The 12,313-nt window shown below is 43.0% G+C and overlaps 2 protein-coding genes across 2 annotated transcripts in view; one reads left to right on the forward strand and one right to left on the reverse strand.

Moving 5' to 3' along the window:
• The window catches only part of MAP2K1 (mitogen-activated protein kinase kinase 1), a 31,498-nt gene extending 22,128 nt beyond the window's left edge, over positions 1-9,370 (forward strand). Inside the window, exons 6-11 of the mRNA XM_042875926.1 lie at positions 3,243-3,367; positions 5,341-5,548; positions 6,175-6,239; positions 6,562-6,623; positions 7,471-7,516; positions 8,453-9,370. Coding sequence (XP_042731860.1) covers positions 3,243-3,367; positions 5,341-5,548; positions 6,175-6,239; positions 6,562-6,623; positions 7,471-7,516; positions 8,453-8,566 — 620 coding nt within the window. The 3' untranslated portion in view covers positions 8,567-9,370. The remainder of the gene's footprint in view (positions 1-3,242; positions 3,368-5,340; positions 5,549-6,174; positions 6,240-6,561; positions 6,624-7,470; positions 7,517-8,452) is intronic.
• Positions 9,371-10,006: 636 nt separating this feature from the next.
• SNAPC5 (small nuclear RNA activating complex polypeptide 5) lies at positions 10,007-12,284 on the reverse strand. The gene is made up of 3 exons (XM_042875928.1): positions 12,174-12,284; positions 11,894-11,977; positions 10,007-11,578 (listed from the first exon to the last, which is right to left on the reverse strand). Exons 1-3 carry the CDS (start codon positions 12,261-12,263, stop codon positions 11,471-11,473), a joined length of 282 nt encoding a protein of 93 aa, XP_042731862.1. The 5' UTR covers positions 12,264-12,284; the 3' UTR covers positions 10,007-11,470.
• Positions 12,285-12,313: the final 29 nt, after the last annotated feature.

Here is a 12,313-nt window from a genome sequence, read left to right on the forward strand (position 1 = left end):
TAACAGCTTCTCTGTAAACCCCTGCAGGAAATAGTGCCCTGCATTCTGAATGCAAGAGATTGCTGTTAGGCAAATAATGCTGAGCTGAAAAGAAGGAATAAAATAAAAAAATCTGCAGAACTTGTCAATGATGCCAGTGATTTTCTTGGATTGATCAAGTGGTTGTTAGAATCATAAAAGACCCCCAAAAAATGGGATGTGGTTGCTGCTCATCATGAGGCTCAGTTTAGTGTGCCTGAACTAGCTGTGACTTCTGAGGCAAAGCACTCACGTGTCATTACAGACAGCTCAAGGAAGAAGTCGTTAGGGGTTATTAAGGAGGGAATGGAAAATAGTCTTTTTATAGACTGCTGGCTCATCTGGACTACTGTGCTTTGTTTGGGTTCTCTGAAAAGACCAGATAGAAATTGCCAAGCTCTCAAAAGACAAACGGTGGGACACGAACCAGGCCCAGAAAAGGAAGGGGCAAGGAGTGTGACCATGGTAGGTGTCCTCTCACAGCAGCTCCTATTCTGTTGAATAAAGATACTTGTAACAGTGACTTGTATAGATGTGCTACTTCTGTGCTCTGGTTTACTTTTGTGGTTAACACCGGAAGGCAGCAAGTGAGAAGGAAATGAATGTCCTGTCTCTAATTGCCAAGTGTTTTGACAAGTTTTTAATACACGCAAACTTTTTGCTGTTTTTTGTTTCTGAATAAATAGAAATACTATAAATTAATCGAAGTTCAACAAAGTACAGTCTGAGTTATAATAATGTCTGGAAAGTCTCCTCTTGCACAGAAGTGCTCTGTGAGGTTTCTGAGCTCTGGTTGCAACCTACAGCTCCAGGGCAGGAGGTACAACACAGAGGGATTGCTGTTAACAGTCCGTTTAGCGTGCTGTTTCCTAGGTCATTCTCACAAGACCCTGCCCTGAAAAGTTACTTAAAACAAGAATCATTGTGTGGGAAAGCTCTCAGAAGGCTCCTGGTTATATATGTGTGATAGATATAGAGAAGGGATCAAGCAGCTAAGGTCATTTTCAATTGTGATGTGTGTGATGCCCCTCCTGTCTTGGAGGTCTGGCCTGTGCTTCTCTGAGTGTTCAGAGGATAGTTGTACAGCTGAGAACCTGTGGCAACAGATATGTACTTTCTTTTAAATGTTTGGGTGACTGTAAGATGCCCATAATGTGCTCCAAGACGTTCTCGAGTCCCTGGCTACTCGCCTTCCCTACAAAAAGAATTGTTGCAGTAATGTCCAGTGCCTTCACTCTTTCATCCTGAACCAGCTTCTGCTCCTGTGAGGCTGAGCAGGGCTCAGGCAGATGAGGCACAGCTTGTCGAGGTTCCATGACAGCCTATACATCCCAGAAATTCTCTTTTGAAGAGGGAGCTAGTTAATGCTGAGTGTCCCACAGCCGCCTGTCTGGACTGACTTAAGAGCATCTCCAGCACTGCACAGCCCTGCTGCTAAACAGACCACGGGGATGCGTGAGAGGTCCTTTCATTTTCTTTCAAAGCAATGTACTTTGCTTCTGTAGCAAAGCTGCTCTTCCTTTCTAGATTTTTCCTTTTCTTGCATGATAGAGCACACATTTTTGAAGCATACCTTGGCATTCCTGTTTCGTTTGGCATTACAAATCTTTTTGGTTTCCAGAGAAACTGCTTAAGTGCTCAGACGTTCTGGAGTTAAAATAGCACTGCAGGCTGCATTTAGAGGACGGGAAAGACAGCAGCATTCTTAACATCACATTCTGATCACACTGGAGGCCTTGAGACAAATGAAAATGCTCGGGGTAGGGCAGATTTTGTATACAGTGCCAGTGAGCAGTCATGACATGCTGTGCTATTGTAAGGAAGCTGTGGTGTGTAATTAAATATAAGCTAGCAAAATGCTACAGGTAAAAGTTAAGTCTTCATAAGACCAGATGGTTTCTAGAATGTGATATTTTTTTTTTTATGAGGAGAATGTCATCTAGTTCATTGGCAGTGGAATGCTAATGTTATTTTTTGCCCTTTAATTATGAACATGAAATATTCATGAGCTGCAGAGGTAATTGGGGATTTGTCTGTACTGAACTGGAGTAATAGAAGTGCATGGATGTGTTGGCCCACAACAGATATGGCCTCTAGAATGTGTCCAGGCTCTGCAGTGCTTCTGGTTTATTTTGCAGACACCATTTTCTACTTAGCTTTTATACAGAACATCAGCTGAAGACTCCCATGTGGCTGGGAAAAGCAAAAGCAGCTGGGATTTTCTTTCTTTACAGGAGAAGGAAGCTGTGCACGGATGTGATTTCCTTTGTGTTAAGACTGAGGAGTAGTTTATCAGTGATATCACTGTGGGGATTTTCTATGGGCTGATGCTCGTTCCAAGTGAAGTGGGCAAGCTGGAGGAGAACGTGTGTATGCAGTGTGCTGGACAGCATCAGTTTCCTGGTTTTAGAAAGGTGATTTCAGGAAGCAAGAAGTGCAGTCACAATTTCTAAGAGCAAGTAAATGTAGCCATGTGTTGAAGTTCTGGGTTTCCTCAGGGAGAAACAACTGAAATACAGCTTGGTCTCTGTTTTCAATCTCGAGGGATTTTGTTCAGTGGGGGATCTCCTTCTGCATGGGGATCATCTTCCAGTGATGAGGAGTCACATCAGTGTTAATCTTTCCTGTGATACCTCATTGACATCAAACTAAGGTCGGTACTGCAGTCACCAAAATAAGTGACATGATATTTGTGTCTAAAAGTTTAAAAATAAATAAATAAATAAAAAAGGCTATGACTGTGGACTGCTATTCCAAAGCATATCCAGAAATCAAAGAAGTGAGTGTGGCTGCCAAAGTTCACTTTGTGAAATTAATGTGTAGGGCTGCTTATTTGTGGACTGAAGAACGCAACTAAAGAGTGGTTAAGCTGGCATGGCAGCATACCTCAAATGTCTGCCGTTGCAAGGAGGCTGTAGATGCACAAACTTAATGTTTGAAAGCCATGAAAGTGGGAGAAATCCATATCTAAAACTAACAGTCTTTTTGCACATGCATTTCAAGAAGTTTATTTTCACTTATGTGTATCTAAAGAGAGAGCTCGTGAGTTGGGCCTGGGTAGGGGAGCCTGCTCTCTTCTCTGGGAATACTGAAGAAGGGGCAGGAATTATGGTGTAGTTAGATGTGTGGTAATTCTCACCTCCTGTGTGGCTTTCATTGTCAAATTCCACATTTTTGTCTATTATAAATATAAAATCATCCATCCTTTTTTATTTTTTCCCCAGATGTTAAACCATCTAACATTTTGGTAAACTCTAGAGGTGAGATCAAGCTGTGTGATTTTGGTGTCAGTGGACAGCTGATCGATTCTATGGCAAACTCATTTGTTGGCACGCGATCCTACATGTCTGTAAGTACAGATTTGATAGCTTTGAGCTCACTGTGCATTACGGTAGAGTTATCACAACTGATCAAACTCAATCCCAGCTGTTGTGGCTATTTCTATTGCTTTCATAGTTTGTTTCACTTCCTGCATTCCAGCAATATTCCGGTATGATATCACACTGGAGGTGGGGGAGAGAACTGTGGCAACAGAAGCCAAACGTGGGATATTTTCAGAACACTACAGAAGACTGCAATTGCATCTACATTGCAGAATCCAGTTGGTTAATGCATTTGCAGTTACAGTTTATAGAAGACAGTATTTATGTCTTGTTCTCCTTATTTAATTCCCATGCTTTCCACTCCACTTTCTACTGCAGTCGCTTAGGGAGGCACGCTGCTCCCTCGTTAGTGGGTCTGTTGTGTCTGCTCCTGAGAACTCAGTGTGGCTCTGGTAGCAAGGAAAAGCATGGGAGTGGCTGTTGTGGGCAAGGCCACGGCAGCTGCTTTGTGACTTATTGCAGTGTGCTCTTTATTCCTGTTCACATGGAGTACCTTGAAACTTGCTCTTCAAGGGAACTCTGTGTTATGTGAAGGTCATTGCTAATGGAAATAAAAGGTCTCCTTTTCTAATATACTTACCTGTTCAGCATGCAACCAATTACCTCATAAAATCAGAGCACTCAGAATTCCTGCTGTAGAATTGAAACTCCGTGGGCTTGAACTTAAAGGACAAAAAGCATAATAATGCTGCTTCTGCTCAGCATGGGACCTGCATTTTTACATCAAAGCCAGTCTTCTCTTTTTTGTCATTTAGTATGGGTAACATACTTGAAATAACTGTGGCTTATGTTCCCACACACGCTTTTAGGGGCTGTTGCTAACAGCATTTAAAAAAAAAAAAAAAAGAATCTCTTTGAGGCTTTTGGCATGCTGCTGGCTTTCCTTTTTTCTTCTGGTAGAAAGAACAAGAGCAGAGTGCTGCCTACCTTCAGGTTTTTTTTTTTCGATTTCTTGTTTCTAAGAGACTGAGATTCAGCTTTGCTTTATGTCTCAGTCCGAGCCGTGGCTGTGATTTTTATTCTTTTAATATTGTCTGAAGTACCTTCTCCTGCAGCACCTCCCTTAGCGTGCTACTTAACATGACAGCTGGAGAGTTGTTACATGCAAGATAACATCATCTTCTCTTACATGAAGGTGTGTGCAATCAACAGTGCCTAACTTGAATACATTTTCTAGATTTTGAATATATTTATTATGCAGGCTTCTTTACACTTACATTCAATGAACGTTTGCATATTTTCCTTTTGGGGCATCTTTAACCACAGCTCAGAAATGATGTGGTTTATTGAAATGGCTTCAAGCGAGCTGATGTGGCAGTGAAGTGTAACAGAAACATCAATAGATTACAAAGCTCAACAGTTTGTTTAGAAACTGTTTGAATTTGGATCTAGAACTGAAGCGTGCCTGTACGTGTAGGAGCTCTTGCATAAACACATTTCTTCTCCAGGGACCTATGTGAATGCTATCAGCTGACAGGAATGACAGACCACAGGGTTACTGCTAGAGCACCACGCCACTTTTGCACCCATACATAAATGTACCTTCCTTCTCTTTCCCAAAACATAAAACCTGGTTCAGAGAAGACAGCTGAATGCTTAGTTGCCCCTACTAGTTTTGTTTCGTTGTTCTTTAATTATCCCATCACTGTTAATAGTTGCAGCATTTAGATATCATGTTAAAGATGTAAAACAGCAATGTGGTGGCACCGCTTGTAAGAGTCTCATTTATTTGTAGGGTAACAAAAAGTCTGTAGAAATTCTGGAACTGCGGATGAGATTTCTGGAATAGGAAGTTATGTCGCTCATTGGAATGTGTCACACTGTGTATGGGGATTTCATCGCCTGCTTTATTCAGGCTATTATAGAATGCCACTTTAAATGTCTTTGTTACAGTACTTTACTGTGTCTACATTTTCTTTTTTTCTTTTTCTCCTGGTAGCCCGAAAGGCTGCAGGGAACTCATTACTCAGTGCAGTCGGATATATGGAGCATGGGGCTGTCTCTGGTGGAAATGGCCATTGGCAGATACCCCATTCCTCCTCCTGACTCCAAGGAGCTCGAGTTGATGTTTGGCTGCCCGGTAGAGGGAGATTCTCCAGTCACAGAGACCTCACCCAGGCAAAGAACCCCTGGTCGACCAATGAGCTGTAAGTTCCAAAGTGAGAGGCAAATAAAGCAGTTAACAGTGGAACAAGCCATACCAAGCAGACTGCCATCTGTACCACTGAGGCATCTCTGCAGTGTCCAAAAGACATACAAAACTAATGTTAAGATTTAAAATCAGATTCTTTTCTGATATGCTTTGCTGTAAGCTTAGGTTCTCGCTTATTGAGTGTTGATCTGCATGATGTAGCTTTATACTTTAAGTAAATAGAAATGGAACAGACAAGGTTGATAGGGCATCTGCTTCAGTCTCACTATTAGAAGGTATTGGAGCTTGAAAATCAAGGACCAGATGTCCTTATGCTAGTAATCATTTCTGAATGCCATTAAGATGTATTCAGTTGGTATGGTTCATCTCCAAAGATGCAATGACATCCAAGTACAACAGGAAGATTCTCAGTGAAGTTAATGATTTGGATCAGAATTGACAGTAATGATCTGTCCTGGAATGAAAGTATTACTGTTACTATTCCACTTTCTTCCTGTGAATTTACTGGGTGTCCAGAAACTCTGCCATGCAGGAATCAGGCATATGCCTGTTAGCTTCCGAAAACAGCCCTACCTCTTGAGAGTGATGCTGTGTTTTCCCACCTACCTTATTTCTTCTTAGCCTATGGACCAGACAGCAGACCCCCAATGGCGATCTTTGAACTTCTGGATTACATTGTCAATGAGGTAATCAACTACGTGCACTAATTTAATTGTAAACTTTTTAAAATGCAGAATTTGGGTATATAGGGGTAATGTTATGTTAAGTCAGGTTCTGATCTTTATCACTGCAGTATGAGACATGTCCTTGTTTGGGCTGTCAGCCTGAAAACTGAAGTCTGCACGTCTGCCTCATACTTGTTTGAGAGCTCAACTCTGGGAAGAAGGCATAGGTAGCATCAGGGCAGCTTTACTCAGATGTTGGACTTAGCTGGCAGACTCTGGGTAGGTTGTACAGCATCATTCGTTCTGCTTTAATTGATGGGACTCTTTCTTAATTTGTTTTCAGCCACCTCCAAAACTGCCCAATGGTGTTTTTGGTTCTGAATTTCAAGATTTTGTTAACAAATGGTAAGTATTTTCTCTGCTAATGTGCCTAAAGCTCATTTTATAGGCACCAGCTTGACAACATATGCATTCAAAGAGAACACCAAAGCTAGGAGGTGTTCCACTCTTTAAGATATCATCTCTGCTTCTGTGGCAACTCAAAATTAGTACTTCCTCAGCACTGAAAACACCACAGTACTTAAAGACTGATCATGCAAAACTCTTCTGTAAGAGGATCCATACTTTTATGAGTAGCATTCTGCAGTGAGCATTCCATGTGATGCAGAACTCTTGCATGCTCCAAATTTCCCTCCCTAATGGTTCACTGAATCATTATCACAGTATTAATTTTCTCACTTCTTTACGTTTCCAAGTACTGGATGGGTATGATCAGCTTTAAGGAAAGTAGTTTATTCAAGATGAGTAAGTTTTTTCTTTAAAAAAAAAAAAAAAGGTGAAAAAAAAAAAAAAGCTAATAGCTAACAACAGAAAAGCTAGTTCTGTTATTAGCTATTAGCTATTTCTACCAGAAGGAACAGTGACACAAAGGAACAACTAGTAGATACTGAGCTGGAAAAGGCTTGGGTAAGAGAGACCTGAAGGGTAGCGTGTGATACTGTTGAATGTAAATGCAAATCTGATCCCTACAGCCTGACTCTGTACTCTCACTTCTGCCCCCACTGAACAATGTTGTATGACTCAGGATTTCATACCTAAAATTATACCTGTGAAATCTACAGAGGCAGTTGCTTACCAAAAACCTCATGCTTTTATCTAGAGTGGTGTCTTCCCAGGACAAAAACAGTATACCAACACAATCTAACTTGATCTTTCTTTTGAGTGTAACCTGTGTCATGCTTTGTTTTCGTAGCTTAATTAAAAATCCTGCTGAGAGAGCTGATTTGAAGCAGCTGATGGTAAGTGAAAGTTGTTAACTTGAAATGGAACATTATTCCATACAGGCTGGGTTCCTCAATTGAGCTGAGCTGAGGGTTGAGCGTGCAGCCTAGAATGTCATTTGTGCCTCCTGACGCAGCTCAAACAGTTCTGGAGGAGGGAGTGCTTCTCTTGTCCAGAGATCTAGAGGCCTCAGGCTTTTGCACACCCTGAAAACAGGAGCCCTGTCGAGGCTTTGCAGTCTGCCATTTGGTTGATTAGCAAAATAGCTTTTGCTTTGGTTTATTAGCCAGTTGTAAAGTGTGTAAGAGGACAGCTGAACTGAATTCCTCTAACCTTATGGACTACTTAAGTGAAGTTTTAGCAGCTTCTGGGAAAGAAGCTTCCTTCTCTTCTTTCATCAGCTTGGTGCTGCAAAATCTGTAGAACTACTAGATACAAACAAATCTTGCATTTTTTTCTACATGAAATGACTTTCACTTTCCCTGGATCTTCTCATGGCCTCAAGTTTAATGCTAGGGCTTATTTTGTACTGCAGAAAATAAACTTTGCTGTGCCCTGATACTGCTGTATAGTAAGTAAGGCTGCAAAATACAATCAAATTCTTTCTGTTGCAAAAATCTCTTGTGCATGAAAGCAGACATTTTCCAGAGTGTGTTATCTCAAGTGGCTGAGTCACATTCTTATCGTGTACTGTGGTGTAAGTACCCACAGTGTAAGCACTGTGTAAGCAGTATTCCTCTGGAATACTTTGCAGTATGGACCCTTCATATGCTGATTATTTCAGTAATCCTGCAGAAGAGCTCTACTGGTCGCCTTAAGCTTGCTACAAAATTTGGCAAGCCACATGAATACAGAAAGTAAATCAGACTTATTGTAGCTGATTCACAATGATTCTTTGCCTCATCGTGTTGCCTTGCTGGGTGTTTGAGTAACTTTGATTTTCCTCTGTTAAGATTCATGCTTTCATTAAGAGATCCGAAGCAGAGGAGGTGGATTTTGCAGGATGGCTTTGCTCGACCATAGGCCTTAACCAACCAAGTACACCCACGCATGCTGCTGGAGTCTGAACGTGGAAGAGCAAATCCTGCCCCGTGCATCTGTTAACAGCACTCCTTTGGTCCTATTTCCTAAGCTTGTACCTGTTCAAACATGTATTTCACCTCTTAAGGAAGAATGTCTTTAGAGCATGTGCCAAATTGTTTTAAATTTTGTCATCAACTAATTGGTATTGTATTGGGTTACGTTTGTTTGCTGACCAAAATGTAAGATGTTTAAGTTACAGTGCTTGCTGATTTTAAGTGATTATGGATATTCTTTCTTAATGAAAATATCACAGGGGGAATTTACCCCTTGATTGTTTGAACTTTATCAAGGCTCTTGGTAAACCGTTGGTACTTCAGTCATGCTAACCTAATCTCCCATGCAAAAAAAGGGTTAGGGATGCTCCAAAACTGTATCTGTTGAGCATGCTTTTGCTGCTGCCAAACTGTATCTTGGAAGTTAGGCCTGATGGTTCCAATTTTGCTGTTGTTTAGAGATCACTCTTTCCAGGTAAAGAAGGCAAGAGCTCTGCATTCCTTGGAGTGGACAGAGCAATATTCTACTTGTAGACTTGTTCATATTTCTATATTTATTTTTAAAATGTGTCATCATACTTGGATTTAGTGATGTATGTCTTTCCGGTTGATTTTTAAAGGGTAGCTCTCAAGTGTCCTACAGAATCATGACAAAGATCTGGGCAATTTGCTTTCTTTTAACCTTAAGGTTCATGACAGCTGTGTTTGGTGTCTAAAGTGTATGAAGATCCTCTATTGTTTTATTCTCTCAGATGTTTAGCAGTGGATTCTCTTAATAAATATATTATCAAGTAACTTGAAGCTGTTCTTTTAAACTCAAAGGAGAACTTCACCAAGACCTTCATCTTAATCAGTGCCATATTATGTGCACTCCATTATCTTTTTCATGTGTGTGAAACAGACAAACTGTCACACTGAAGAACTACAGCAGTACTTTGTACGAGTTGTTAGAGGAAATATGCAGACTGTGGACAACAATTTTTTAGATAGGAAAGCTGATTTTACTATTTTGTGCCACATGCAGCAGTGATTTGAACACTGCAAGTACAGTTACATGTAGTTGGACAGCAGCAACAGTACTTTATTGCAACATGGAGAAGAGTTTGCTGGACTTAATTTCAAAAGGCCGGTTCAGAAGAGAGAGCAGGGAGAAAGAAGATGCAGCACAGACATGAAAACAATTTGGCAATCTCCTGGGGCCACATAACTTATTTTTAAAGGTCAAAATTTGTCTCTAGCGGTGAAACCCCAGACCAACAGCTCCAGAGGGGCTCTGCAGAGGTGCAGCAGATGTCCCTGGGCTGAGATGGGGCTGGAAGTGCCACAGACATGCTGGGAACTGCAACGTGCAAGAGGAGGGGTTGGCTACTGCGATGCTCACAAACTCTCCATACGCCTCCAAAGAACCATTTGACACTCCAAGCCATAACATTTCTTGCTCAGACATTTTATTTTTCTCCTGCAAGCCTCAGGAAGGCTTTGCCAAGTGTTTTGAATTCACATTCTAAGCTCTTTCATTAAGACATCCAGGCTTGTCAGAAAAACAATTAGTCTTTAGTACAGGATGAAACTGGAATTACGTTCCTATAGCTACAAGCCAAATAATTTCTCTTCAAACAGTGGCAGGAACGTGGTGGAGGTTGAATCAAGTGCTCTGATGACACCCAGGATACTGGATGCTTTCCTAAGTTCTTTTCCTGCTCTTAAAAGCAAACTCCAGATAATGGTTGATTTTCTGAGCTGTTAATACCAGAGACAGCAATAGCACCTTTAGCTGGCTGTGCAGTGAACAACCTGGATTGCCGTGGCTATTTTCTTTATCAAACTAAGTGGTAAGGATATTATTTTTACTCATCTGCTTTTCATCAGCTTAACAGAGTTTGATTTTGCATTCCTCAAAGCAAGTCTTTAAGAACTGATCAATAACCAGCTGCTCCACTTGGTGTCCACATTCCACGAGGAGGAAGAACACACTGTGTACCTGTAGGAGCAGTATAAGCTTGTCACCATACCATTAAATACACTGTGGAAGGGACTTTGCATCACTTTCCAAGTAAATTTTAATTTCTCATACTCCTTAAAGCGGAAGGCAGACTGGCATTGAACTACAAATTCACTGTAAGGGAAAAAGATAAAAACTGAAAATATTAGTTCCTTATTACAACTAATACGGACTAATTCTTACCATACAGTTTGTGGAAGAATAAAAGGCCCATTGGCTGCTATGCTGAATGAGCAGGTAAGAAAAATGTGGCTGTTACATCAGCCTGACAGTACTTAAAAACAGCACCTGGAGGGACAAGAGAGCTCCCTTGCTACTGCACTCAGCAGCAGGGCAGCAGTGCAATGCCTGCTGCTCCTGCTGAGAGAACAATACAGCTCCTCTGGGTCACACTTACAGGACACGGATGTTGAGTTGTCTGTGTAACTGAGAGCACTGCAGCAGAAAGCCTGGAGACAAGGCTGGACATATCTTTTCTCACTGCCTCCCTTTAAACTTCCAGTTTAAGCAGCTGAGGTTATGATATAATCATTGGTTCACAACCAGCCTCTGCGGCCTGGTTTTGTTTTTCAGCAACAGCAAATAAGAACGGACAAATTATTGCTTTCACTGTGTTAAATTAGTCTGAATTAATGATTTTTACCTTGTATAAAGATGTAGTAAGCTACACACTAGGTTTGCAAAACGGATTATGCTACATACTGGTGCAGCAAGTTCTCATTCTTTTAACATCTAATTCAAGATCTGCCAAGCCTGGGACATTTGTGTCCTCAAAGGTAACCTGCAACTCTGGGAGTCTGGCATGTCACACAGCACAACACAAACATCTGCCGGCAAGAACAAAGAAGGAATTCCTGAGTCTGTATTAAAAAACATTTTGACTCTTTTCTCTCTCAAGAATCCGATTCCTCCTCCTCTTCCATCTCCTCTTCATAATCTCGAATACTCAGCTGTAATTCCGTTTGATTGATAGCAGCCTCGTCGTCCATCTGCCCGAGGATCTGTCATGATAAGAGAGTGCAACTGAGGGCTGTCAGCGCCAGGAGCAGCGCCGAGCTCACAGCCGAGCGGGGAGCCGTCACCACCCCGTTCAGACCGCACTGCAGCTGCCGGCCCCAGCAGCCCAGGGAAGCGATGAGCATCGCCGAACAATCTCAGGAGCTCAGATGAAGGCTCAGACCGTACGCACATCCCAACCGCCTCTCGGCTAAAACGCTGCCTGCCTTACACTTAGGAGCATCGGACGCAAGCAGCCATTCCCAAACACACAGGGACGGGGAAGCCGAAGGGCCGCTCGCGTTCGCGCTGTGCCTCACCTGCTGCGGGTCCTCCGCGCTCGGGGCGGCGGCCAGGTCCTCCTCCCGGGACCGGATCATGGACTGCAGCGCGAGCTCCTCCACCTGCGCACGAAGGGACGCCAAGGACTCGCGGTCACCGCGGGGCGGCCACGCAGAAACGAAGCGCTTCCGGCGCCCGGCATTCTCTCGCCACGCCGCGAAAGAAGCGCAGCCGTCGGCCGGCCGCAGCGCAGCGCCGCGCGGCAGAGGAACGGCCCGCCCCGCTCCCGGAGCGCAGCGCCCGCCCGGTGCCACCGACCTTAAGCCGGGTGAGCTGCTCGTGCAGTGCCGCCTTCACCCGCAGCAGCGTCTCCTCCTCCTTCCGCAGCTCCTGCAGGCGGCTCAGCATCCTGCCCGCCGCCCCCACCCGGCCCCCCGCGCCCGCCGCCCCCACCCGGC

Source organism: Lagopus leucura, unplaced genomic scaffold (assembly GCF_019238085.1).
Source record: "Lagopus leucura isolate 7727_CA_CO unplaced genomic scaffold, USGS_WTPT01 Super-Scaffold_100015, whole genome shotgun sequence".
NCBI lineage: Eukaryota > Metazoa > Chordata > Aves > Galliformes > Phasianidae > Lagopus > Lagopus leucura.